This window comes from Dermacentor variabilis, chromosome 1, assembly GCF_050947875.1.
Source record: "Dermacentor variabilis isolate Ectoservices chromosome 1, ASM5094787v1, whole genome shotgun sequence".
NCBI lineage: Eukaryota > Metazoa > Arthropoda > Arachnida > Ixodida > Ixodidae > Dermacentor > Dermacentor variabilis.
In genome coordinates this window covers 274,986,730-275,014,166 of record NC_134568.1, presented here as the reverse complement: position 1 = coordinate 275,014,166, position 27,437 = coordinate 274,986,730, and the positions used below count along the sequence as shown (strand labels likewise).

The 27,437-nt window shown below is 45.2% G+C and overlaps 1 protein-coding gene across 1 annotated transcript in view; it reads right to left on the bottom strand.

The window, feature by feature from the left end:
* NK7.1 (homeobox protein NK7.1) overlaps positions 1-23,332 on the bottom strand; it is a 201,307-nt gene extending 177,975 nt beyond the window's left edge. The window contains exon 1 of the mRNA XM_075676106.1: positions 23,004-23,332. Within this exon, the coding sequence (XP_075532221.1) occupies positions 23,004-23,313 (310 nt within the window). The 5' untranslated portion in view covers positions 23,314-23,332. The remainder of the gene's footprint in view (positions 1-23,003) is intronic.
* Between the last annotated feature and the right edge of the window lie 4,105 nt (positions 23,333-27,437).

Below are 27,437 nucleotides of genomic sequence, written 5' to 3'. Positions count from 1 at the left end.
TAAACCGAACGTCTGCAAGTTTTTGTTTGACTTCGCACCCCAGCAAGAGAGATGTACTTCCGTTTCGTGTGCGTGTTCCCACGTCGTGCACTCGCGCGCGAGGACACCGAAACTCTGTCATTTTCTACCGTGTTCCAGCGCGGGATCATGCTCTGTGATCCGCTTGTGTCCGCCTCAGTATTCGTGTAGCACAGACTTATACCGCTAGTCAGGTGTCTTCGTGAAGCGCGCCAAATCGTGCGCTCCGCGAAATGAGACAATCGCAACCGCTTACGCGCAACGCCGTCAGCGGAAGTCCGCCACGCCGGGAAAAAAAAAAGAAAGAAAAAACGAAGAGAAAAATGAAATGAAGGCGGGGCAGTAACGTATGCGTCACGCGGTCCTCGATGTCAGGGAAATAATTTCGCTTGCGGAGGCTAGACGGGAAAAGTCGAGAGAGCGTTTATGTTTGCGGTGAAGGTCGCTTCCCGAAATCATAGGTTCGCGGCACTAAAATATTTCTATCTCGGCTATTAATGGAGCCGATTTGAAAAATTTTTGCGGCAGAACGCTCCCTAGAGGACACGTAACAACTTACAGCGTATAACCGAAGTTTGCTGTGTAGCCTGGTGAGGGGCCCTTTAAGGTTTACTTTCCCCACTATCGTGTCCTCGTGTAGAATAATATCCCGAAGATAGTGCAACGCCGGGCCGACTCGCGGCGGAGGTGCAGTTCGCCATTGAGGGGCCCAGATACACCGCTTCGCTGGTCATCCTTTTTACAAACTGGAAGCGTAGCGAGTTTTTTTTCTTGTTTTTTAAAGCACGGGGACTCATTAAAAAAACTATAATCCTTTCCAATTGCCTTCCATGAGTTTGTGCTGACAGATTTTCTTCATTTTCTTCTTTTCTCCTCAGCACCCAGTTCCGAGCAAGCAGCGAACCGGACATTTAATCCGGTTAACCTCTCTGCCTTTCATCGTTTATTTTCTCTCCCCGCTCAGACCAGTTCGCATAGAAACGTCGTCATCGGCGCCATTCCCGTTACCCGGGCACAGGTTTTGTCCTACAAGCAAGTACAGTGTGAGAGAAGCACGGAGCGTAACCGGGGGAGCCGCGTGGCGTCGCCAGCCCGAGTGTCGTGGCCGTGTCGCCTTTTTCGCGGCGGCCGACTGCCGCCTGCTGCACTGTCAACCGGCCCTATTAAGCCGTCCCGTGTGTGAAGACCGTGACAGCGGCCGCGGCCTCAAAGCAGCGGCGGCGCGGCGCGCTCGTCAGCCGGTAAGTGCCTGGCCGCCTATTTGGCGGCGCGCACCTCGCGCTTATCGCGGGGGGCATAAAAGCGACCGGCCGATTCTCGTTGACCAGGTGTAAACCTCTCGGACGCTCGCAGAGTCGCCACTTTTAGGGCACCCGATAAGGCGACGGCTTCACGGTAACAGCACCCATCTGTCTTTTTCCTTTGCTCCCTTCAAAGTTTTTAAAGTGATCGCCCTCTTTTCTTTTTTCCCCTGCTCAATGTCGATATGCAAATAGGCAAGGAAGAAGAAAAAAAGACTTCCTGCTTGGCGCTCGGCGAATCGAGCAAACGTAGGACGCACTTTATGTTCCGGGAAAAAGATGACTGGTTTTTTTTTTCTTTCTTTTGTAAAATCTCCAATGAATTTCTGCTTATGCAGATTGGTATGCGTGTTTGTTCGTGTGAGCTGTTCGCTCGTGTATGCCTTCTCGCGCTATTTGAAATAATGTACAGCGTTGTTTATCCTTTCCGTTAGGTGACCTTTTTTCTAGTAGCCTCCTTCGAATGCCACACCGTGTGACTCAGAATCTTCGCAAATGCCATCACCAGAATACACGTGTATCTCTTCCCTTTGTTACGCGGCCGAACCGCATTGATATTTTCATTGGGATGAATATTTCAGAGTGCCACTGCAGAGCTGAATCACCAGAGCACATTTCTTTAAAGCGAAACTTTCTCTGCGAACCCTTCCGGAGTCTACTGGCCGTGGCTACTGGGTGCTGCTGCTGTCTGGCCGAATAGCTCATACTTATAAAAAAATAAAGATACGAATTACGCGCCCTATGGTGGGAACGAACTCCGATCCCCCAGAACAGCAGAATGATGCTCTAACCATTAGGCCACAATCTTACGTATACTTCTATCGTGCCAACGCCAACTAGCCGAGTTTGTCACACTGCGTAGCACGGGCCCGTGCTATGCAATGTGACAATGCGAGAGCACACGCACACGCACCATTTCTTTGTGCCAAAAGAAGAAACGGGTAAATTACGCGGGAATAAACGGGAAAATGTATAGAGTTCGATTGGTCACTTCAGGAAAGTCTCACCTCACGTGGATTATATAATCTGCGTTGGATCTGCATACATTTGTAAAGTAGCGCGGTTACGTAGGTTCTCGTATGTGAAAAACAGGCCGCATGGAGGCGGGACGATAGACGCTCGCACCAGATTTCGCATTCAAGAACGTAGCCAGAACGTTTCCTGAGATATCAATTTCGCTTAATTAAGCGATCGCTCCAAACACATCGTCGCCGATTATTCGGCGATTTAGTATCTAATTCTCCTTCTGTGGGGAATCTTCTCTGTCACGATCGCACGAAACAAGTAATTAAGGTCTAACTAGCAAACGCTTCGACCAACTTGTCGCGCAGTTGCTCCCACCCAAACTGCATAGCCTGCCTCGCCCCTCCATTCCTGTCCACAGTAATCTAAGCTGTTCCTCACTCCTACAGCACTCACTACTGCGGCCGGAAACTCTATCTTCGACTGAGTCGTTGATCAGTATGATATTCGAAATGTTTCTGTATTTGCTGCCGGCCTTTCACCTTTGAGTCCCGCCATCTGTGTAAGGAGCGACGACTCGCCAGGTCATATATCGCACGTGGTTTAACGAGAGACACTGTTCCCAACACGCGAAAACGCAGATGACATCGTTTTACCCTAGTTTAGCGAGAACTACACTAGCAAAAAATGAATTTCATATCATGTAGCTCAGTCAAGGTATCGTAAGTCAGTGCCTTCATCCGTCCAATGTAATGGAAACAAACCTGTTGTGCACCCCAATAGAGGAAACAAGAGTTTTGCGTACTTTACTCAAATCCCGCACTGGAGCTCTGTAACGTCGGGGTGCGCACATTGTCTGCATCGGCTAAATCACAGAACTCGTTACTAATGATCATGACTCTCACGACAGTATCTGTCAGTGGATGTCTGGTCACAGTGAGGCAGATAAAATTACAAAGGTGATCGTAGACACCGTAAAGAGTAGATTACACCGTTTTGTCTCCTAGTGAAAAAATCTGCAGAAACGTTCCGCGAAAATGGCATCAATGACATGGCTCGATGAAACGACAAAACGAAAGCAAAAAGATAAAACCTGTATGCTGTGGGTCCAAAACTTCAGAGTCTGCGTGGACTTTGAAAATCAGAATGTGAGGGCTGCTTTATCAACTCCGACTAGGTGTTGCCCACGCGAAACACTTTCCATTTCAGATCGGCTCCACAAATACTCCCCAAGCACGTGCGGTTTAAGGCACGTCGTGCGCGTTGAAGTATTTGCTTATATCCGGAAGAGGCGGCAGTTACTCGACAAGATCGCATCCCTGGGAAATCATTGGCTGCCGTTGACGGCCATCGGCAAGCCATGGTTCACTCAAAAAGTCGCAGAGCCCATGGCATGGGACGAAAAACGGTACATGAACAATTGTCAGCGACATCAACAAGAGCATTGCGATTCAAGCGTGACAAGGTGTAGGAAGTGGTAGATGGAGGAAAACAGCAGCGCATAAAAATGATTTTGTAGTGCAGAATATGATGCGTTTTATCTCGTAGGTACTGGAAAAATCTATCACTCACAATAATGTACGTTTAGGGCTCCGGATAAGCGCAGATGCCGTTATTTTTGTAGGACTTACTTTATTATGCTTTCTACTGCCCTCTTTCGTCGATACTGCGTATGGCATTTTCACAGTCCTCCTGATATGTGAAAATACGCGCTCACTCGTGTTGTTTGTTGGGCTGGGTTTCAAATGCACTTGCGTATGTAACTTTCGTGCGCATCTTCACATAATTTTTGCCATTTGAACACGATCCAGTGAAATACGCAGGCGTGAGCCAATAGCGGCTGCATTTGTGCTCCCGGACATTGTCGGGTCTGATGAGCGTTGCTGCCTTAGCTGCAAAAAAAAGGGCGCACAAGATCATGGCTGAGTCATTTTACTGTTCGTCTCATGACTGAAAGGTCCGTTATTACTCGAAAAACTTATTTTAAAGCGAAGCTTCGTGCGTGAATTATTGTAGTAGTAGTTGTTGTTGTTGCCGCCTTATAGAATAGCTAACACACACGGCAGTCACTCACATAACAAACAGAACGGCTTACAAACAACCATTCGTGCTACACCTACAAATATGTCAGTCCCCGGTTCTATTCCCTACGCACTTACGCAGTGAAACAACAAACGGTGCCTTAATAACTTCACTCCAACCAACACACGTCTGCGAGCGCATAATTATTTTATTAAACCGAACTTTTTACGCCTTTGTTCCCTGGGTTTGGCGTGTTTAATCAGCAGGTTTCCCTCAGAGTAAAGAGGGCCGATCCTGGGGACATTAAGTGGGAAACTGAGCTGATCTAGAAAACGGGTGTAATGTAACGTGGGCCAGTCCCGAAAAATGTGTAACCCACGATCACGTGGTTCACGTGTGGGAGTATCCGCGTTTCGCCACCTTGTCGGACAACCACGTAATCGCTATGCTGCAATATTTGGTACAGAAAATTAATAGCTGTACAGCCTTTAATTATGGGCGTCACGAAATAGCCTCACATAAGTTACGACATGCGCATTTGATATGCATATTTTTAAAAATAAAAGCGTGTATATGTGTGCGCGCACATTTATGCAGATCTCTGCTGCTGTATACCACCTGTTTCTGCGAGGGAATTTAAGATTTGATTTGTAACTACGCTAGTAAAAAAAAAAAGCGGCAGCGAATTTTTTATGAGTTCATTATGAATCATGGTGATTATATTTATTATAAATAAAACGTAGCGCCTTGCGTAGCACGTTTTCTAGGCACATGTAGTCTTCTAAGCGGTGTTCGTTTTTGGAGAATTGACCAAGAACCTACTTTTCTGTTAATGGACGACTGGATAACGAGCCTACGTGACAACCTCTGAATATGCCATACCGTCGCACTGATTTTGTGTACGCGGTCACCTTCGTTGCTACTCCTCCGTACTCTTTTGTCTTCGTACCCCTTTCCCCCGTGCAGGGTAACCAACGCAAACTACATCTGGTGGACCTCCCTATCTCTCCGTACATCCGCTCTATCGTTTTCTCTCTCTCATTGCTTCAGGGCATTGAAATGCCCATGTCTACCTCGCCTGACTGTTTTAATACTTTTCTTTGCTCGGAAGTGCAACTCTGCTATACATATGTTTTTCATTCGCTATTGTTTTCTCGCAATACTTAGTACCTTTGCTGATACATAATTTGTACTTAGCGTGTTATATGTGCACTTGCGAGTTGAGTTAATGTTTCCAGAGACCATTGCAATTGCGCAAACCTGAAAGCAAGTGGCTTCCAAGCTTACACTCGATATCCTGCGTTCTATCCTGCTCCTTATTGATGCGACCACTAGGCTCATATCTTGTTTCAGTGGCACTAATAATTTTAACGAAATGATAAGCGTGATGGGCATTTATGCGACAGCAATATGGCTTTTCTTCACGCCATCTGCATTCCCACGGGTGCCTCTTCGCATCACACGCACGGGCTACCCTGCAACAACACATCAGCACCTCTCGAACGCCGCCGAATTCAACATTTGTATTCAGCGAGGCCAGTGTACTAGACATGCTTGCGTTTCGTAGCTGTTATTGCTTTATCACATGTCGTTTCGTCACATGCCACATTTATCACGTGCCGAATAACACACTACTACAGTGGAATAAGGTTTGTATATTTCATCGAACAATCGCTCTACGGGAGACGCCGCAAGTTTTTGCAATTTAATAAAAACAAATAATGCCTTAATCAGATCACTCGCTAGATTCCACTGGCTGTAGCCGTTTGTTCTTTGCAGGCACACATCATTTCCATAAGTGACACTCAGTCTGCGCGTCCTTTGTTATACTTACCCGGATGCGCAAACGAAGCTCCTAGTCACGCTAATGTAGTCAGTATTCAATAAAGTACGTCTACTTTCTTTCTTATCATCATTAGGGCTACTTAAGTTCACGAATTTGCCTCAACATGCCTCGATATTTGCGCCTCCTTTCCCGTACATTTCTCCGCAACGTTCGCGTTGTTTGATTTGCTCCACATAGAGCGCACGTGTAAATAAAGGTGATTAGTCTGGAGTCAGGGCTGTGTCCTGTTTGGCTCCCCAGCACCTTACTCTTGGCGCCGTTATAAGCACATAACCTATTTGCGCAGCTTAAAGTTCCTACGTCTAAGATTGCTTAAATATAGTGCCTTTCAAGCAGTTCCTGCCCTTTCCTAAATTTCTCGCGGAAGCGGGCACTTTTCAAGTGGCACGGTCGCTACTTGAGCTATATATAGAGACGTATCGAGGTAATATTTGTGTGTTTTAACAGCTTGAAATGTTTCAGTGTTAGTCAGGTTCCGCACACGCCTACCGACGTAGAAATAATCGCGCGAGCGCTGCGGTTAGTCCGTCTAACATACAATCGCCACTTTCCAACACTAATTAAGAGCTCAGATTAATGTGTGAGGCCCGATAGGGTCGTATATCTCTTTGTTGATATTCACTTTCCATGTTGTATAGGACATTTCCGTGTCGTATCGGGTAATCGCTCCAATGCAAATTGGGTCAACCGTTAGTGCGGTAGTTATTGGGCGACTAGCCCACTTTAAGTGTGGTAGGAGTTTGAACGTAGTTGACGTCTGAAAATGCTTCTCCTAATCTGTGGAATTCTCTCAGATCAGTCGCTGCGAAATTGATGAGAAGGGGAACCGAGGGGGTCTATTTTTTGTTTAAACACGAATTCACATGAAGCCAGCAGACAATCACGAAGCCAAGGAAAGTATAGGGGAAGTCACCTGCGGTTTTGGTTGAAACGTAGAAACTAAAGGGAAATGAAAGCGGTCGAAAAAAAAAACCGACTTGCCGTACAGGTGGAAGCCGAACCCACATCTTCGGCACTGTACTCCTGCTACGCCCTGCGCATTACGCTGCCGCGACGCCGGTTCACACATCTACTCTCTTGGGTATTTGGCTTTGTGTACAACATCCGACCCCGGGATTTGCGAAACCGTCACGCCCAAATCATTAAGTACGTGCTGACGCAACGTTATACCATGACGTCATCGATGAAACTTTGCCAGATTCCATACACCCCTGCATCTTACACTCCGCGCGCGGCATCGCACGCACGTATCCGTCACAATTATACCTCATCGCTGGAATGAGTGCACCATCGGCAAGACGCTACACTCGCGATGATTGAGATGAATGCCAGCACACAGAATGGCTCGCAGAAGCGGCGCTGCGGAGAGGGATTGGCGCCGACGCACCCGGATCGACCCAGAACAAGCCCGGAGCAAATGATAGCCGTTGCGCCGAAACCGCGCCGCGCTTGTGTAGCCGTCCGAGAAGTCGAAATTGATGGCGTATAGGTTCCGTCGGAAATCGAAGTGTTTACGCGCGCTCTGCAGCAGCGGTGGTTATACTTGCGCGCTGCTCATTTTAGCATCAGCACCTTGTTCATGGTGTAGCCCTCGGTGTAGTGAAGCGTTAGTACCCTTACTGTCGGCACTTTATTAAACAATAACAGCAAACTAAACTGCATTATGTTAGACATGCTTCGCGCTCGTGTTACCCGCGGAGGCCCTTTCGAGAAAAGCTTGGCGCCGCGCTGGGATAGCGTCCCTGCCCGCTGGCCACCTGATTCACTTTTTAGCTCCATGCGCGACGAGCGTAAATGACGCAGGAGCTTAGAATAGGATTATTGCAACCAAGTTCAATACGCGCACACAGAGACTCTCAGAATAGTACCTAGCACACCTGCAGTTCTCCTTACCTCAACTGTGCACTTAAGTGCGCTGCGAACACAACATAAACAGCCGAGATTAGTCGCATAAACAGCTCTGTATGACTGAAGTAATATCGTATTAGTTGAAGAAACAACAGCGTCAGAAAGGACCAAGACGGACATGATTTTTCGGCAAATCGGCGTTGGCATGAAGCAATGCACACTTGACGTATTTATTTAAGTTATTTCGTGTTTGCTTGTTTCGTTTAGGTTGATATATTCGCATACACTGTTCTCAAGTACTTCAGGCTCAAGCGCGCTTACAAACACACAATTATGGAAATAATACTAAAAGAAGAGTGGCGACGTATGTTAATAGCAAAAAAAAAAAAAAAGATCTCCCTCCCCTCACCCTCTTCTCCTCTTGCAAGCTCATTTACTTAGCCAAAAATAAAAAGTCTCTACACGCCCATCTTTATATAAAAAAATTATGGGGCTTTACGTGCCAAAACCACTTTCTGATTATGAGGCACGCCGTAGTGGAGGACTCCGGAAATATCGACCACCTGGGTTTATTTAACGTGCACCTAAATCTAAGTACACGGGTGTTTTCGCATTTCGCCACCATCAAAATGCGGCCGCCGTGGCCGGGATTCGATCCCGCGGCCTCGTGCTCAGCAGCCTAACACCATAGCCACTGAGCAACCACGGTGGGTCATCTTTATGTAAGCGATATCAATAAAGCGCTAATAAGTCGCCTCTATGGGTACTTATCAAGGGTGACTTCCGACATATAGTGCCTATAGGTTTGACGATCAACAACGTAGGCCTTAAGATCGCGTCTTGCACCGTGTTTCTTAAACCTCTCTATTTTTTTCATTGTACAGTTTGGCTAACGTTAGCAGGGTCACAATATAGTGGCAACAAAATGTCGAGTCAGTTCAATTGAGAGTAAGCACATCTAAAAGGGAGAGTTGGCATCCGCCAGACTGTACCATGAAGCTATAAAACGCACACGGGCTCGTCTGTAGCTTCACGCAACAGTCTGGTGGATGCCAATCTTCCCTCTAATGAAACTTCCTTTAGCTTGTGGACTTCGGCAGAATTCATTTCATAATTAGTAAAGTCCGTTGAATCCCCGAGTTTAAACGTGATGTGCCAAGCTATGAGAGAATTTTCTGTTCAGTATCTGTCCTGGACAAATAGATTAACGCACACTGGGCTTCTTGACAAGTGCACCGCGCAGCCTCACCAGCGCTATCACTGCCAATGATACCGTGAGTGATACCAGTGAGGCGCTGGAACGTGATGTTACTACTTTCAACAGTACTGTGGCGAATGTTTCTAATTCAGAGAGAGAGAGAGAGGATATAAGGAAGGCAGGGACGTTAACCAGTCAAGAGTCTGGTTGGCTGTCCTACGCTGGGGGTAGGGAGAAGGGGAACAAAGAGAGAGAGAAAGGGGGGGGGTTATAGAATGTTCATGAGAACCAAGGCGCAGACCAGCTGGCTGTCTTTGAATGGTAGCTTTAGCGTCGGAAATTGTGACCGCTCGGTTGGGTTGCTATTGAAGGATGTTATCAACAGCGGCGCGTAAAGTAGCAAATTCTGTTATTTCGTTTCATAGGACAGCTTCAGTGTAACCGAAACTACTATTAATGTTACGATTACTGCACAGGAGCAAATGGCTGCTGAAGTATAGCCATCCGCGTAAAGGTGGAATGTGGTTTGTGATCGCCTTGATCTTCATGTACGACTCATATGCGTGTACTCTGACTCGTACAAGGAAACCGAGGCAACTGCGTGCGTGCGTGCGTGCGTGTGTGTGTGTGTGTGTGTGTGTGTGTGTGTGTGTGTGTGTGTGTGTGTGTGTGTGTGTGTGTGTGTGTGTGCGTGCGTGCGTGCGTGCGTGCGTGTGTGTGTGTGTGTGTGTGTGTGTGTGTGTGTGTGTGTGTGTGTGTGTGTGTGTGTGTGTGTGTGTGTGTGTGTGTGTGTGTGTGTGTGTGTGTGTGTGTGTGTGTGCGCGCGCGCTAACACATTTTTGGCGGGAAACGCCTGCGTACAGCGCAATTCGAACTGTTCAGGTGGATTAGCTGAAATGCTGTATTGCTGCATTATTGCGGTATTAAAATTAATGACATGATCAACACACTGCACTATTTAGCTTTTTAATTGTTTGCTTGAGGACAAATGTTGAAATAGCAAAATCGAAGCCGAACTGTAGTGGTATCAGAGGTGGGACGATGTAACTGTTTATTTCACTGGGAATCCTTGCCGCGTTTCATGAGTGGTCAGAGCGGCGCTCCGCCCACGGTATCAACGGGATCAGCCGGTTGTTCGCTCAAGTGAACAATTGAAAGCATAATTAGTGAATCGTTTTAATTAACTGTATGGATATTGCGATTTATCGTGCAATTAATTTCTTTTTCCAGGAATATAACTGAAAAGGAGAAATACCGCTTTCAGCCCAAGGCCGTTTCCAAAAACTCTGTTGGAATAAGTAAACAAAGAAAGAAGAGGTGGTATACATACAAATTAAGGTCTTTAACAATAATGATATACATAGAACTATGTTCCTGTCACTGCCAGGATATTAATGCACGAAATGCTGTGGCAGCTTCCTGGATTCATCGCCGACGCCCATCGCCGTGCACCAAATATGACTGATCATCGCCTCGTGGAAAACGACCTCGGCACACCATCGATAAGCACAGTGACGTCACACCATCGCGATACGTCACGGAGCCTGCCACCTATAAATCTGCTACCCAGACCTACGATCATCAGTGGACACGGCAGCCCTGCCGTGAAGATGTCACCTCAAGTGCCTTTGTATGTGCAGGTTATTGCAAAAAGATACAGTTTTCGTGGTGATTACCACTGTCTAGTTGTGCCGCCGTGTCCACAAGTGCTGCTTGATTATATCTGCGACTGTTTTTCAATGGCATGCATACTGCTTAAGCTTTCAGGGGATTTAGAGGAAATCCCGGAGCTTGTTTCTGAAGCCACCCTAAATGAAATTCTACAAACCCAAAAAGATATTTTGGCCAAAGTTACTCAAATTCAAGAAAAACCAACTTCGTCTGAGGCAGGTATAGTGAAAATGCAAACAAGACTCGATTCCATCGAAGCAAAACTCGTGGTCCTAGAGAAATCCCAAATAAGGCCATCAAATATTGAGACTACTATGAGTGATTGTCAGGCGGAAATCGCTGCGCTAGCTAAACAAGTCGATGGCTTGGAAAATCAATCCCGGCGTAGCAACCTGATTGTAAGAGGTATACTGGAAGAAGAGAATGAAAACGAAGAAACATTGCTGAGAAAAGTAAACGACGATGTTTTTGAGGCAAAACACGGAGAGAAACTAAGTACCATTGAGAGAATACACCGTCTTGGTAAGGTGAATCCGGGTAAGCATCGTCCAGTTATTCTTAGCATTGGTGATTTTAGGGAAAAAACTAAGATTATGAATAATTGCTACAAGCTTAAAGGAGGGAAAATAAGCATTTCAGAGGACTATTCTAAAAGAGTGCATGATATTCGGAAAAAACTCTGGAATACCACTGTTGACGAAAGGAAAAACGGAGCCAAGGTAAAGATGCTATTCGATAACATGAAGGTGAGCAAAATCCTTTACGCCTGGGACGAAACTACGAAACTAAGGTACAAGTGCCATACTCCTTCTGGGAGTGGAAATTGACGCAGGAACACAGGGTCAAAACCGTTCAAAGTTATAAATGTGAATACCAGAAGCATATTCAATAAGCTTGTCGAATTAGAAAGCCTAATCATAGAACATGAACCTCACCTGATAGTAGTCACCGAGACTTGGCTGCACAAGGATGTACTCGACACTGAAGTCACCCCTCCTAACTATAATATAGTAAGAAGGGATCGAGAAGACAGAGGGGGGGGGGGGGGGAGTTGCGTTAATCATCAAAGACAACATAGCATTTTCTGTACTTCCAGATGTGAATGGCGGCTATGGGTCAAGATAAAATTAGATACACAAACAGCCTTCGTTGGGGGTGTTTACAGGGATCCAAATGCTCCGGTGGACGTCCTGGTAAATCTACGAACATTTATGGACACTTACCTGCCTCGGGATAGTAGGACATTATTACTTGGAGATTTTAACCTACCCGGCATTGACTGGTGTTCGCAATTAACTGGAACACGAGAAGTGCCAAGTTGTGAGCAGTTACTTGAACTGGCTTTTTGTCATAATTTAGTTCAAGTTGTGTCTGATTACACAAGGATATATCCTACAACATCATCCATACTTGATTTAATTTTTGTTTCTGAACGAATACAAAGTTCTGTCTGCGAATGTGAAACACTGGAGGGCTTGTCAGATCAGAGGATGGTATTGTTGTCATTAAAGGCATCACCAGATGTCATAAGTACTTCGTCCAAAAAAAGTTTCTTTAATTTTCATGACGCTGATGACGCTGCTGTGATAGACTGTCTTGATTATTCATAATCAGATTTTATGCAGCTGTATGACTTAGGTGCTAGCACGGACCAACTATGGGAATTCTTTTCGGAATTAGCAGAACAGTGCCTTAATCACTTTATTCCTAAGAAAACTAAGCGCACCAAAAGAAATAATCCCTGGATAACTAGATATATATTTCATCTCAAACGAAGACTTAAACGCAAACGTAAGGCTTACTCACCCAACCCAAACCCCGAAAATAAACTATGTATTCGCCGCATGAGTGAGGATTTAAAGAGACTTCTTAAGGAATCAAAAGAGAGATTCCATAGTGTGACGCTCACAAAATTTCTTCGCGAGTCATCTGGCAAATTCTGGCGCTATATAAATCCGTCTAAAGTTCTGCACCCTGCTCAGACCGAGGAGAATGCCCATAAGCGTGCCGAAGACTTTAATCTATATTTTTCATCTGTTTACATACGTGATAATGGTATACGGCCTCCTTTTAATGTTGAAACTGAAAGACCTCCTATTACTGATTTACAGATCGACGACCAAGGTGTTCTAAATCTGCTATTCCATATTGACATTAAGAAAAGCCAAGGTCCAGATCGTATCCCTAATGAGTTTTCATATAGATACGCTGAATGGGCATGTAAATACTTGTCCAAAATTTTTCAGTCTTCTATTAGTAGCGGATGCTTTCCAACTGATTGGAAGCGAGCAATAGTTATACCAGTTCATAAAAGCGGAAATAATTCTGTTAGTAATTATCGCCCGATCTCGCTCACTTGTACAGTTTCGAAGTTACTTGAACACATCATATCCAAACACCTGCTCGGCTATCTCGACCAGCATGATATCCTGTATTATCGTCAGCATGGCTTTCAAAAGGGACTGTCCACGATTACCCAACTGATAGAAATAGTTCATGACCTCGCAGAAACAATAAATTCACGTGGTCAAACAGACATTATCTACCTTGACTTTGCGAAAGCATTTGATAAAGTTTCGCACCAAAAATTGTTATATAAGATTAATGCGGTCTTTAAAAATCAAACCCTCGCACAATGGTTTTCTGCGTATATATCTTCTCGTGAACAATATGTAACTGCTAGAGGTTGTCAGTCCAACATACTTCCCGTTGCTTCTGGTGTACCGCAAGGTAGCGTCTTAGGCCCACTCCTATTTTTGATCTTTATTAATGATTTACAAAGTAACATTGATGTTCCATTAAGACTTTTTGCTGACGACTGTGTGATGTGCAGTACCGTAAATACAGTTGATGATCAGATTAAATTAAATTTAAACCTGCAAAGAATAGTTAAATGGTGTAACGACTGGCAGATGGAGTTAAACTTTAAAAAGTCTGTGTTCATGTTAGTAACTAGAAAGAAAAATGTTCTTGATTACAGTTATCAAATCAACGGTTATATGCTTGAAAGAGTCGATCAGTATAAATACCTAGGTATAACAATTACATCAGATCTACGATGGAATACCCACATTGAAATTTTCACTACCAAAGCTTTTAAAACACTATGGTACCTGCGACGCACTATGCACAGTGCTACTCCGGATGTAAAGTGCCTCGCTTACAAAACCCTAGTCAGACCGATAATCGAATATGCTAAAGTAATATGGGATCCTCACACAGCAACTAATTGTCACAAGCTTGATAGGATTCAGCGACTCGCTGTAAGGTTTATCTTTAATAAATACCGCCGGAACCATTCTTCAACAGAACTGTGCCAACAAGCCCAACTACCTATACTAGAAACCAGAAATGAAAGACTAAAAACTCTTTACCTCATTATTAATAATTATCTGAAAATAAATAAGTCAGATTACTTTGAAATCAAAACTAATCAAACATCAAGGCATCGTCACAGTAAGTTTATCCCATAACTGACTATAAGAAATAATTGTTTCAAGTTTAGTTATTTTCCCCGAACTTGTAGAGACTGGAACTCTCTTCCAGATTCTGCTGTTCGGTCGACATCCCATTAGCTGAATTTCTACGTTACTTAGATAATTTCATCTATGGCACTAGCATAGAGCGATCAGGTCAGATTGCTGCTGCATAAGATTGCTGTTCTGATTTCTGAGTGATGCATTTTTGTTTTGTTTATGTGTGCATTTCACGAGATGATATTTTTTTCTTTAACTAATGTATAACTATGGTTTTCAATATGTTCTGTACTACTTATTTTGCTGTTCAGTTTCGTTTTGTTTTTTCCACTCCTGTTACAGCCCCTGAATGAGGCTGACAGTATTAATAAATGAAATGAAATGAAATGAAATGAAAGAATTAGTTTTCAACTTTCCTGCGTTCGTTCCTTTCTCTTCATTAAATTAGGTACTAAAAAAAAATACGCATGAAGAGGCCAACTAGAAGCCCGCACAGGCTACACAGAAGGTGTATGTTCCCCTGACACCATTTCGAGCGCATTTCAGCCGTGATGCTATTCAACTGAACACTGAATACGTTATGACTTCTTACACGAGACCTCTTTACACATGCATAATGATTTGCTTCTGCAGGTGCTTTCTGCTCAGCTAATAATGATATTCTGATCACCTAAAGACAGAGGTCAGCAATGTGGCTACGCTTATGCGCAGGCGTAATGAAATAGCAAGGTGTCCTCGTTACGATCATGCAATCTTTATGACCCAAGGAGCCAAAAGCCCGTCTCCTGCTTCGCTTCCTTCCGGACTCATATATATATATATATATATATATATATATATATATATATATATATATATATATATATATATATATATATATATATATATATATATATGTATGTATATATGAGCCTTGGGCGGATGCGGAACACCTGAACATCTGCCTCCAAGGCTTGTGAGTGGCGGCGCTGCCCGACACTCTGAGGGTTAGTTATGGTAGATTAACTTAAATACCCCAGAAAGTGTACGGGAAAACGGCGCTGGCGGTAGCTGAATTGGTAAGAGCATCGCACGCGTAATGCGACGACGTGGGTTCGTATCCACTTGTGTGCCAGTTGTTTCTTCATCCACTTTTATTTCCATGAAGTAATCATTTCTTTAAGTCAATTACAACAAGTAATCTCCCTTATGTTGGCCTCGGTTTCTTTGTTTGTTGGCTTCTGATGATATGAATAATAAAAATTGGGCCCCTGGGTTTTCTTTCTTATCCTTCACACACACACACACACACACACACACACACACACACACACACACACACACACACACACACACATATATATATATATATATATATATATATATATATATATATATATATATTATTTGCAATACTGCCAGTCTCAGTTGAGACCAAAGCAGGTGGGCACGATTTTACAGAAAGAAACAAACAGGTCATGTTACATGGTACATTAAAAGAAAGAAAAAAATGAAAAGGCTTCCTTAACTACTGCAAAAATCAGCAATGGTACAATACTTTTGGTTGGTATAACAATATGGCTATAACAATATAACAATGTAGTTGGTATAACAATATAATAATATTGTATTACTAGAATTTATATAAAAATAGCGAATGAATGACCCCTGTAAGATTAGAGAACTTATACAGCTAACAGATAACCGCGCAGAAGCGGCGAGTTTGGGGGTTGAAATGCAGAAATTCCACGCACAGAAATAAGTATTACAGTTTAAGATATGTGGGTGTGTTAAGTGGCGTCTTCTCTGTTTGATGTCTCTAGTAGGTTGATGAACGATGAAAGTGACGGAGAGTAAACTATGTCTGAGTGGAGAAGATTCCATTCTCTGATCGCACGTGGGAAAAGTGAAAACTTGAACGTGTCATTGCGAACACTGTACTGGTTTAGTGTAAATGGGTGATTTTTTTCGCGACAGACGTGATGTAGACAAAGTAACGTACTTAGTTCGGTCTATCTTATAACTGTCGCGCATTAGTTGGTAGATGAACTTTAAGCGGGCGTGTCTGGCCCTAACAGATAGTGTTTTAAGACCTGCATCAGCTAAGAGGTTTGTGCGGGAGTCATAGGGACTGTATTTGTTAAAAATGAACCTCACAGCTTTTCTTTGCACCTTTTCCAGTTTTGATACGTTAGTTGATGTGTGTGGGAACCAGATGATGTTAGCGTATTCTAAGACGGGGTGAACAAAAGTTGTATAGGCTAGTAGTCTGGTGTGTTTCGGTGCAAGGCGTAAACATCGTCTAAGGAAAAAAAGTTTGCGTAATGCGACTGAGGTAATATTATCAATATGTAAGTTCCATGAAAGGGTAGAAGAGAATGTCAAACCTAGGTATTTGTGGTTATTTACTTTATTCAGGCAAGTGCCACCGAGGGCGTAAGAAAATTCTGAAGGCTTCTTTTTTGTTGTAAAGGACATGCATATAGATTTAGTGGTGTTAATTGACATTTGCCATTCTTTACACCAATTGGACACCAAATCGAGTGCTCTGTTTAACAATAAGTGGTCTGCGTAACTGACAATTTCTTTACAAATAATACAATCATCCGCGAAGAGCTCAATGTCACATTCAATGTTAGCAGCAATGTCGTTAATAAAGATCAAAAATAGCAATGGGCCCAATACTGACCCTTGGGTAACACCGGAGGTAACTGCTACAGACCTGGAAGGGGTGTTATGTACAATAACATATTGTGTTCGATGTGATAAGAAGTTTTTATCCATGCAGTAATCTGACCACCTCCGAATGCAGCCTCCAGTTTTGCAACTAATTTTACGTGGCTTACACAATCAATCGCTTTACTGAAGTCGAGGAGGATCATGTCTCTCTGGCTTCGGTTGTTTAGGTTGAGCGCAAGGTCATGCACCACTTCGGTTAGTTGTGTGACCGTTGAGAGGCCACTTCTAAAGCCATGTTGTTGAGGTATTAATATATGTTCTTGTTCAAGAAATATAGTGATGTGTTTGAAGATCATATGTTCCAATATTTTACAATATGTGCTGATAAGTGAGATTGGCCTGTAGTTAGAAGGTTCGTTGCTGTCGCCAGGTTTATGTATAGGAATCACCTTCGCTTTCTTCCAGTCATCTGGTAGTTGTGCGGACTCGAGTGATTTGCGGTATATAATGGCAAGGTATTAGCTACACCATTCTGCATACGTTTTTAAAAATTCATTCGGGATATCATCTGGCCCGTTAGCTTTCTTGAAGTCGATATTAAGCAATAGATTAAGAACTCCGGCATTGGTAATGCTTAATGAATCGATGCTTTTAGCTGGACAGGGTAGGGAGGGAAGTAAGCCATTACCCGAAGTGAAAACCGAGAAGAAAAAGTTATTGAATGTGTTCGCTCGAGCCGTTTTCTCTTCTAGAGACCGTTCGGGTGACACACCTAAACACGGGCGAAAGTATTTCCAAAACCTGTGTGGATTGTTGGTAATGAAGTCGGGGAATGTTGTGCTGAAATAGTGATGTTCTGCATTTTTTAAACTGTCTTTTGAAGTCAGCGAGAGCGGAGGTCAGATTGTCTTTCAAAGATTGATTCGGCCCTTTTCTTTTAATGGTATGTCTAAGTCCTTTTACTTTACGCTTCGCTTGAAGGACCTCACGCGACATCCATGGGTTTTTCTTTTGTGGTTTGCAGCGTTTCATCGGGATAAAGTTTGTTGTGCAGTGTAGCACGATTGACTCAAATTGATGCCACAAAGTGTTGACGTCGCAACATGTTTCTGAAGCTGCTTGGAGAAAAGCATCAAACTCGTGTGCCAGGTGAGTGAGAATACAGTCATGAGCTGCTCTACGCAAATCAAGTACAGCACGCTCCAGGTTTAGCTTCTTTATGTTGCCTTCAAGCGAGAGCTTACATTTAGGTATGTCGTGATCCGATCGTGGTCCGATATACCATATACCACCGACTATTGCCATCTCAATTGCGTTGCGTTATATATATATATATATATATATATGACATTCCCGTTCACACGTCAAACTTCCTGCAGTGCTAACACTTTTAAGGACCCGCCGCGCTTAGCGGCTATGGTGTTAAGCACGAGGTCGCGGGATGCGGCCGCATTTCGATGGGGGCGAAATGCAGAAACGCCCGTGGTCCCGTGCATTGGGGGCACGTTAAGTATTCCCCGGGTGGCAAAAATTAATCCGTAGTCCGGCACTACGGCATGCCTCATAATCAGAGGCACGCCGTAGTGACACGTAAAACCCCAGAATTCGATTCAACACTTCTAAGGTTGGCTAAATGCGAGCGGTCACCTGCTCGAGGGTCATTTATGAATGAAGGTCGCGGCGAATTTTTCCCCACGCGTTCGCGTCAAGAAAAGCGTTAGATCTAATATGCATTTGGCGCATGCCGGTAATGGGATACACAAAGCAATAAGCTGTCGCGCATAGCATGAGAAGCCCGTGCGTCAGAAATAGATGAGGCAGACTGTGTTGCTACGCAGAAACCGGAACCGAGTCGGAGGCCGGAAGTAATCCAGGCCCTAAGAGTCATATTCTGTTGACACGACGGAAAGGCGCATACACAGTTACAAAGCGGAAGGGCACAAGGAAATCGATGGAAACTTCCGCAAGCAGCTACGTTTCGAAGCGACGCGAATGAGAAAGTAACATATCCTTTGCAGGGAATGTAACCTGAAAAAAGTAAAGAAAAAAAAAGAGGATTGTGATTTCAACTTGTGCTCATGTACGAATCCGCCAGCATGTTTATCGGCTGAGCGAACGAAAGAAATTGCCAACGAATTTTTCAAATGACGTAGCCATTCCGTTCTGTATTAAACGATTAGAGGCGACATAAATACTAGCTGCTGCAATTCCCTGTTTTGTGCAATGCGATCTACAGCCAATTTAGCACTTGATGAGAACCAATTGAATGTCAAATGATGCGGATGCACTGCATTTCATCATTCATAGTAGCTTTTCAAATTCCTGCAGAATTTCGCGGATCTCGTGATCATTCACTGCACAAGTCGGATACCGGGCATGCTACACGAATACGCGTAAGAACGAAATGAATTGACTATACAAACTTAAGTAAGCGCAAAGCAATGCGGGAAACTAAGTTAACCTAATGTTTAATATGGCAGATTGGAATAACCACGGATGTTCAATCATTCACAATGGCAGAAAACCTTTTCAACTATCCCATCTGACAGTTTAAAAGATGATTTTACACAAGAGGCAAATCAAAATGCCCTTCGTGCTAATACGACCAGCTAGAATCCCCGAAGGTTGACGGCAGGAACAGACAGAAGGGGGTATTTCCTTGCCCCCATACGTTTACCCATACCTACTATTACGGCGAAGACGCCCCATATACATACAACCTCCTTGGTACCTGGCTAGGGTGTCTTCAAACACTTGTATACGGCAGGTTCTTATGTATATATACATATATTACGTAGTGAGCTAATTTCATTCCCCGCAAGACAAGCGCTGTTATGAGATGCCAGTGCTGCGTGGCTTCCTGATCGCTGTCACAAGTTGGACATCTTTCTCGGAGGCCAGGTTCGATGTGGAGGCACAAACCGCAGGCTCACAGCATAGAAATTGAAACGGGCTGCTCCGGTTACCTGACTTCCAAGCAGTCGACACGTCGGTAAATGAGAATGATGGCTGCAGCAATGACTGTTTTCTAGTAAATTGTGTGAACGTTGAGGTTTCTAAAATTGATTAATCTTGCTACCTGCTTAAAAGAACAAGCAACTGGTCTGTTCTGTCTTCTTTCGATACCTTGAAATAATATACGGCTATCGGTGAATGCGATTATACATTTTTTTCCTCACTGAACTGTCAGTCATTAAGATGTTGTATTTAGTATGCAGCCTTTAGACTTAGATAGTGGACCAGCGCGAAAAACTCAAATAGACTGGGACATGCGTTGAACACAACTCATAATGGGATTAGTTCGAGATACCGCCGCCAAGCTGAGGAAGAACGAACAAAACAGGAACAAACAAGAAAAGAAAACTTGACATTAAGAAATCACGCCAGAAACATGTTGCCGCTTGTTTTCCTACACGATGCGAAAAAAAAAAAAAAGCAGCCGAGCAAAGTTGGACTGAGCACAAGAAATAACGAAAAGAACGCGAAACGCCGCATTTAATATGCATTTGCATTAACAAGCAAATGCATTAACATATGCATTAACACGTAAATATGCATCTAATGCACACACGAGAATTCTTTTTTCGAGCGAGAACAGGCGAAGTCATGCTTACAGAACCATCATGCAGCCTGTTGGTTTGGGGAACTTCCATGGCTTCGGAGTAGTTTCTTCGGTGCTCTTAAATCCCGAATAGGCTTGTTTGTTTAAACTCTGGTTGGCACTCGCAACAATTCCACTTAAATGCTAACTCAGATTAACTGTTCTTCACGCTATTTTTATGAGCCCACTGCAAGTACTTGCTTTTTGGTTGTACTCGGCTTGCGTATACATCGAACTAATTCGAGAATAAGTCGAGTTCTGGGGGAAATAAAGATCATTCTGATGTTCAGTATTTGTCACTTTCGTCTTGTTTCCACCGGTTCACCATAAAGATATAGGCACCAACCAGAGCGTCGAACCAAAACTTTTTTTGTTAGGTTTTCATTTCGGTTCACCAAAAACGGTTCTCTTCTGGTTCAACTCCGCAGCGAAAAAAATAACGGTTCAAACAGGTGCAAGTTCATTTGCATAACAAAATAATAATTACTGGAAGACAGCACATATTTATTTCTTAGAACTTTGCGCTGCAGATAAAGTGTACTGAAAGATTACTCCTGTTGTTTGTTCTTCAGGCCTCACGCAATTACCAAAAATGATGAAGATCCAGCAACGATGGTGGAATCTATATGAAGTGAAGCGTTATTGAAGGACAGCGAGAATATAATATATTGAGGACATATAGAAAGTCCTCCAGCCTGCTACATTGCTCATGTGGAAAGGGAGGATGAGAGAAATAGGGAACTCGAGAGTAATGATGAGGACAGGCAGTAGGATGCGATTAAAAACAAGTTCGTGCTCGAACTAGGTATGTGTTAGCTAAATATTCTAAGAGAGCGTTGATGGCTCGCTTGATTTATATATCCGGTCAATGGGGCAGTAACACTTTTTCACTGAAGGGCCTGTAGTTAATTGGCGCAACCAAAGAGATCAATGCCTGCCGTTCACGGTCATACTGCGGACAAGCAACAATTATACGTGTTCCGCTGTCTCTGGTACATTGCAGGCATCGCAGTCTGGCAAGTCCGTGAGTCGGATGCGATGCAGATATTGTCGCTTTAGTACACCTAGTCTGCCCTCCGACGCAATACGCTGAAAGCTATATTAGCAGCGCCCCAACTTTTAAAATTACGATATATATATATATATATATATATATATATATATATATATATATATATATATATATATATATATATATATATATATATATAGAGAGAGAGAGAGAGAGAGAGAGAGAGAGAGGGGGGGGGGAGAGAGAGAGAGAGAGGGAGGGAGACAGGGAGAATCTAGGTATAGCATAGTTGAGCCGCAATACATGGATGAAAAGCACCAGAAATGGTGGACAACCTCAACTGAAAACCATTAATTTTTCCTTTCAGTTTGGCTCCGGAGCGGAAAAAATCATAACGTTTCGGCTTAGCTACGGTTCTAGTAAAATGAACGTCTTTTTTCGGTTTACGGTTCCGTTCTGGTACGATACCCTGGCACTAACTCAATGGGACTGCCACTTTTTTCAATTACTGGGGTCGCTTGTACTTCACGTTCAGTTCTAGGCAGTGTTTACACTATTTAATCTTATAATTCCAGCCACTTCACGTCGTTGATGAAGTTAAAGATAACTAAATAGTAAACGACGATAAAACATTACAGTTTGGAGTTCATCGAGACGAAGGCTATTTATATTTCTGTCCGCGAATTTGGCTAAGCTTTCGTCACAAGATACGTGTACCATATGATTGCGCGTCATCATTTATTCCCGCTTAGTAGCTCCCGAAAAATTACATTAATATTGGCAGAAAATAGATGTGTCCTGTTGTCGCCGCCTGCAAGCGTGCTATGAACCATGCGATAAGAAATGCTGCTAACGGTGCTGTCATTTTTCTGCGAGTCCGCTGACGATCACAACAAGTTCCATTCTCTGTCCTACACATCCCTGAACACGAATAGAAAAAAACACACACGGAAGACAAAACCAAAAATTAAATTTTATGTAATTGGATCAATTAACCATTGGTTCTGGCCAGCAGGCAAATTCTCAACGAATTTTAATATGCCAACAAATTTGAAGGCAATGATGACAGCGTTTTTGTCCGGACGGAGTCAATGCGAGGTCGTGCCACATTCTGGATGAGCCAATGGAACAACGGGCCGAAGCGGTGTTCCGAGTGACGGCGTTTTGAGGCCGAAGCCGCGCTGTTGTGCCAGGGCCAACGGGGAGGAGGTGCAGTGGTGCACACGAGGGGGCGTGCGGCCACCAGACGCGCGCGCGGTGGGCGGGCCGCCGGGCACCTGTTGTGGGCGCGCGCGCGAGCACGTGTCGGAGCGGCCCGGCAGGCAGCCGGGCTGTACGCCTCGGCTGCGTGCTGCGCGCGGCATCCGCGACCCAGCGACGCGGACTCACCTTTGGGCAGCGCCAGCTGGGCGTCGGCGTGCGGCAGACTGGGGGTCCCGAGCGCGGGCAGCGGCGACGGGGCCGTCTTGGCGTCGTGCGTCGACGAGGCCCTCGGCGATGCGGCCAGGCCGGGCGACGACGGCTGCGTCGTGCGTCCCGGACACGACAAGTTGAGTGGCTGGTCGTTGTTCCGGGTGTCGTCGCGTATTCCCAGGATGTGCGCGATCGAGTGCGGCGTGGGGCTCTTGGGCGGCTGGGCGTACACGTGCGGGTGCCAGCTGTGCAGCGGGTAGGAGGAGGCCGCCGCGCCGCTCTCCATGCTGCTGTGCCGCCTGCGGCCCGCGCGCTGCGGCTCTCTCTGGCTGCGGCGGCGGACGGCGGCACGCGCGGGGCGGGTCGCGCATGCGCACCTCCCCTCTCCCTTCCTCCTCCCGCCTTTCCCCCCCTCTTCCTGCAATGATGGTGGATAATGGAGAACTGGCCGCACGCACGCACGCCGGCGCCAGTTAGGAAGCGACAAAGTGCTTGGTCGGGATTTGCTGCTCCCTGTATTCCGTCGATAAAGCGAGCCCCCCCACGCCCGCCCGCGCGCGCGGCCGCCGAGGAAACGCGCAGGAATCGAGCCGCAGTAATTAGCTCGCTGCGGGAAGCGCTCTCGCCAGGTTCACTGCGCGCCCGATAAGCCGGCCGCGGTGGCGACGCCGCTGCGTCCTTCATCCGCGCGGCCATTAGGCGCGCACTGCCCAATTGGCGGCGCGGGCAGCAGCAAAGCGGCTCATAATGAATGTTGCCTCCTTGGCCGCGACGATCAGGCGCGAGCCACGCGTCGGCGAACAAATTGATTGCGCCCACGGCACCTGGCTGGTCTCGGCCGCTGTCAAGGGTGGTGCCATCAACGCCGAGAGCATTCCGGGAAGCGACGGCGCTTGGAGCAGTCCGTCGCTTACCCGCAATACACGCGCTCTCACCTGTGAAACGTAACGCGCCGCCAAATGGGCGAAATGGAAAAGTTAAACTTGCGCCTTCGTTTTTCTTGTTTAATGGTGCTCTTTTCAACGTCAGTTCATTGAAACCGTTTCTGATAGCTTCAAGCCTCAGACTTGGATGGTGCGTCTTAAAGTGCCTGCGTCGGCATTATTTCAAACTTCAAAGTTAGTCAAACACTCGGAGCTCTCTGCGTTCGTCCGCTCTTTCCGTTACCCCATCGTCGCCGTTATCGTGACATCATCATCAGGCCAATTCCTCACATTTGGATTTTCACTATCGCAATATGACAAAGAAAAACAAGCCTATGCCCGCCGTCGACTCCTAGGGATCTAATTCGTGCATCTGTGGCAATGTGAGCGGGACTCGTTAACCGCGGCGCTATATATCGTGCACATTTAAAGTTCAGCAATGTGCGCAAGGTTTGAGGCCTCATGCAATTTCTCAGAGTTGTGGTGTCTGTGCATTTATTTTTGTGACCAGACCAGACAATCCTTTAGCGGACGAAGACAATGTTGTGCGCGTTGTAATGAAGTTATTCAGTTATGTTTCAGCAGAATTGATCGTGGTTTTACTGGTCCCGTTTCTTTTTTCTGCCTCCGCAGTACGCTTCTCAAATTTCTGTCATGATCAATCTCTAAATGTCTTCTTGTTCGTCTTTCTTTCTATGTCATCATCATCCCTCATCACACCTTTATGTCCCCGTTCCCCCTCTCCCTGTGCAGAGTAACAGGCGTAACAGGAGTAACAGGCGCGTTAGCTCAGGCCGACATCTCTGCCTTCTTTCAAATAAATACTCTCTCTCTTCTTGTTCGAAGCACCAATTTCCCCCTTCGTGACGTTACTCGGGCACAGACACACCGCCCCAGCGTTCACAAAGCAGCTCGGAGGGCTTATTAAGAACAGGAGGCGACCAATCATGATAACGAACATATTTTTTGTGAAGGCGGTAGGCCAGCGATAAGGAGTTATTATGAACAAAAATCTCAGTCACTGCGGATGCAAGTCCTGCTCCGAAGAGTTCAGGGCACTGCCATTCGAATCATGCTAATACGGTTCCTTTATTATTTCATTTCCTCATCGGCAGAGTTTCGTAAGTGACGTTATAGACGCCTTGTACAATCTTTTGTATGTACAGAGCGCTCAACGTTTCATCACGTCTGCATTTTTCGTGCCTTTCGGTGGTTACCTGCCTATGTTTTCCATGTACTCAATTGCTTAGTTTATTCAGGCATCTGGGTACATTTGTAAGCCATACTGTTGGCGCACTGACGCGAAATCTAGTGATAATTCGTAACTGTGAAGTACTCCTGCGGATACGTTAGAGCGGCATACTAATTCACGAGGGAAACACATCACTAAACCTCTTAATGGACGACTTTTCTTATTTTCCTTACAAAAAATTATACCGGTCTTCATTCAGGGCGGAAACATCAAACGAACCTTATTTTACAGAGAAAAAAAAAAAACGGCGCGGTCGTAAACTGAGTTTAAATCTCCGTATATTATATATGATACACCATGCCAGTTGCAGACAACTGGTCATGAAACGAAAGTTTCGTTTGGATCCTGGAAAATCTACAAAAAAATATAAAAGCACCGAAAAATGCAAGAGAGAGAGAGAGAAACGAAAAGGGAAAGGTAGGCAGGCTAACCAAGGATGTCCCCGGTTGGCTACCCTACACTTGGGGAGAGGAAAGGGGAATAGATAAAACTGAGAGAGAAGAAAAATAATTAAGAGCCAGTCATTCACAGAGTCAGTCGCAGAGGAATGTCCACTATACCACAAGCGCTCGTACAGCCCAGTAGCCTTCAAGAAGTGCTAAAGGGCTTTTGTGTCCTTTCGCATGCAAGAATACATGGCCATAGTCCGAGGATCTTTTCCTCCGAGAGAACTCTATTATCCAATAGGCTGAGTTTAGCTTGCAGGGTACGTTGTTGAGCCTCAAAGGATGGGCAATGACAGAGAAGCTGCTCTAGAGTCTCATCTCACCCGCAAAAAATGTAAGCCTCGCTGCTGGTCATTCTTATCAGGAATGAATAGGAATTTATAAATGCGACGCCTTACCACACACGACACAGTAAAGTGGTTTCGCGGCGGGAGAGTCCAGGAGGCAGGCGACGTCGCAAGTTAGGTTAGAGAGAGTGCAAGCTTGAGTTGGTGAAAACAGGTGAATTCCATCGTAGAAGTGTCATGTGGCGAGCAAGTGATTGCAGTTACCGCGCAGCATCCGTTCTTGAGAGGAGTATGGGGACCCGCTGATGTTTTTCGATGAGCCGAGCGAGCAGCTTTATCTGCGCTGTCGTAGCCGATAATTCCGCAGTGGCTCAGCAACCATTGGAATACAATGTCGTGTCCTTTCTCGAGCGAGTGGTGATGACCGTGCCTTATTTCGTACACTAGCTGCTCATGTAACTCATGACGTAGGGCAAACTGCAGAGTTTGTCGGGCTCCTTTCGAATCGCAGAAATTGGCCCAACTATTTTGTGGCTGCTGGAGCACGTAATTAAGGGCACCTTGAAGAGCCGCAAGTTCTGCTGCTGTCGACGTGGTATGGTGGGACTTTAAATTGCAAATAGACGGCGTCCGGTGGAACAACCACTGCTTCGGTAGAGCTATTGGAATTGGTGGAGCCGTCCGTGTACACGTGTGTGTGGTCAAAATAAGACTCGTTGAGAAGCAGAGACAACTGCTTCAGGGCTAGCGGGGACAAGTCTGCCTTCTGAGTGGCACACGTGAATTTGCCACAATGCCGATGTTGGGCGTTTTCCAGGCTCGAAGCCGGAGGGTAATCGAGTCATGGTGTCTCGCCACAATACCACAGAACGTAGCCTGTGGTCTTCGCGCTGACAAATCGGCTAAATGGTGGGATGGTAGCCGTAAAAGATGTCGAATGTGCGCTCTTAGCGTCTCACCGACCATATGAGTGGTGATCGGATGCTCCTGTGCAATAACAGTCGTTGCAGCTGTGTCGAAGAACATCTCGGGAGGCCAAGACATGTCCAAAGTGCTTGGCCTTGTACGCTCTGTAGTGCAAGGAAAATGAATGAAATATTCCATGCGCAAATGAAGGAAGTCTGTTCCTCGCAGCTCCAGCTGTACGAGTGTGGAAAATCCGATGACACCACAGTATATTCCCTGGATAATGGCCTCAGTAGTAGAGCTGGACTCCACGCATTTTGTGACTCCGCTGATATGCAGAGGCCTTTGGGAATAGGCGCACCCCGAATGTATAAATTCTTTTAAACTGACAGTTATCTTTTGCTCCTGTTACCATCAGGATTTGAAGTACGGTGGGCTAAATGTCTTGTTTAAGCGTTTTAAACACTACTGGCATTCCTTTTTTTTATATGTTTTCAGGTGAATAGCAGTTCCTAAAACAAAATTGCGTAAAATATTTATGATGCGCCGCCAAATCCTTTTTTCTTTCGAGGTGTGAAAAAAAATATTCAGAGCTG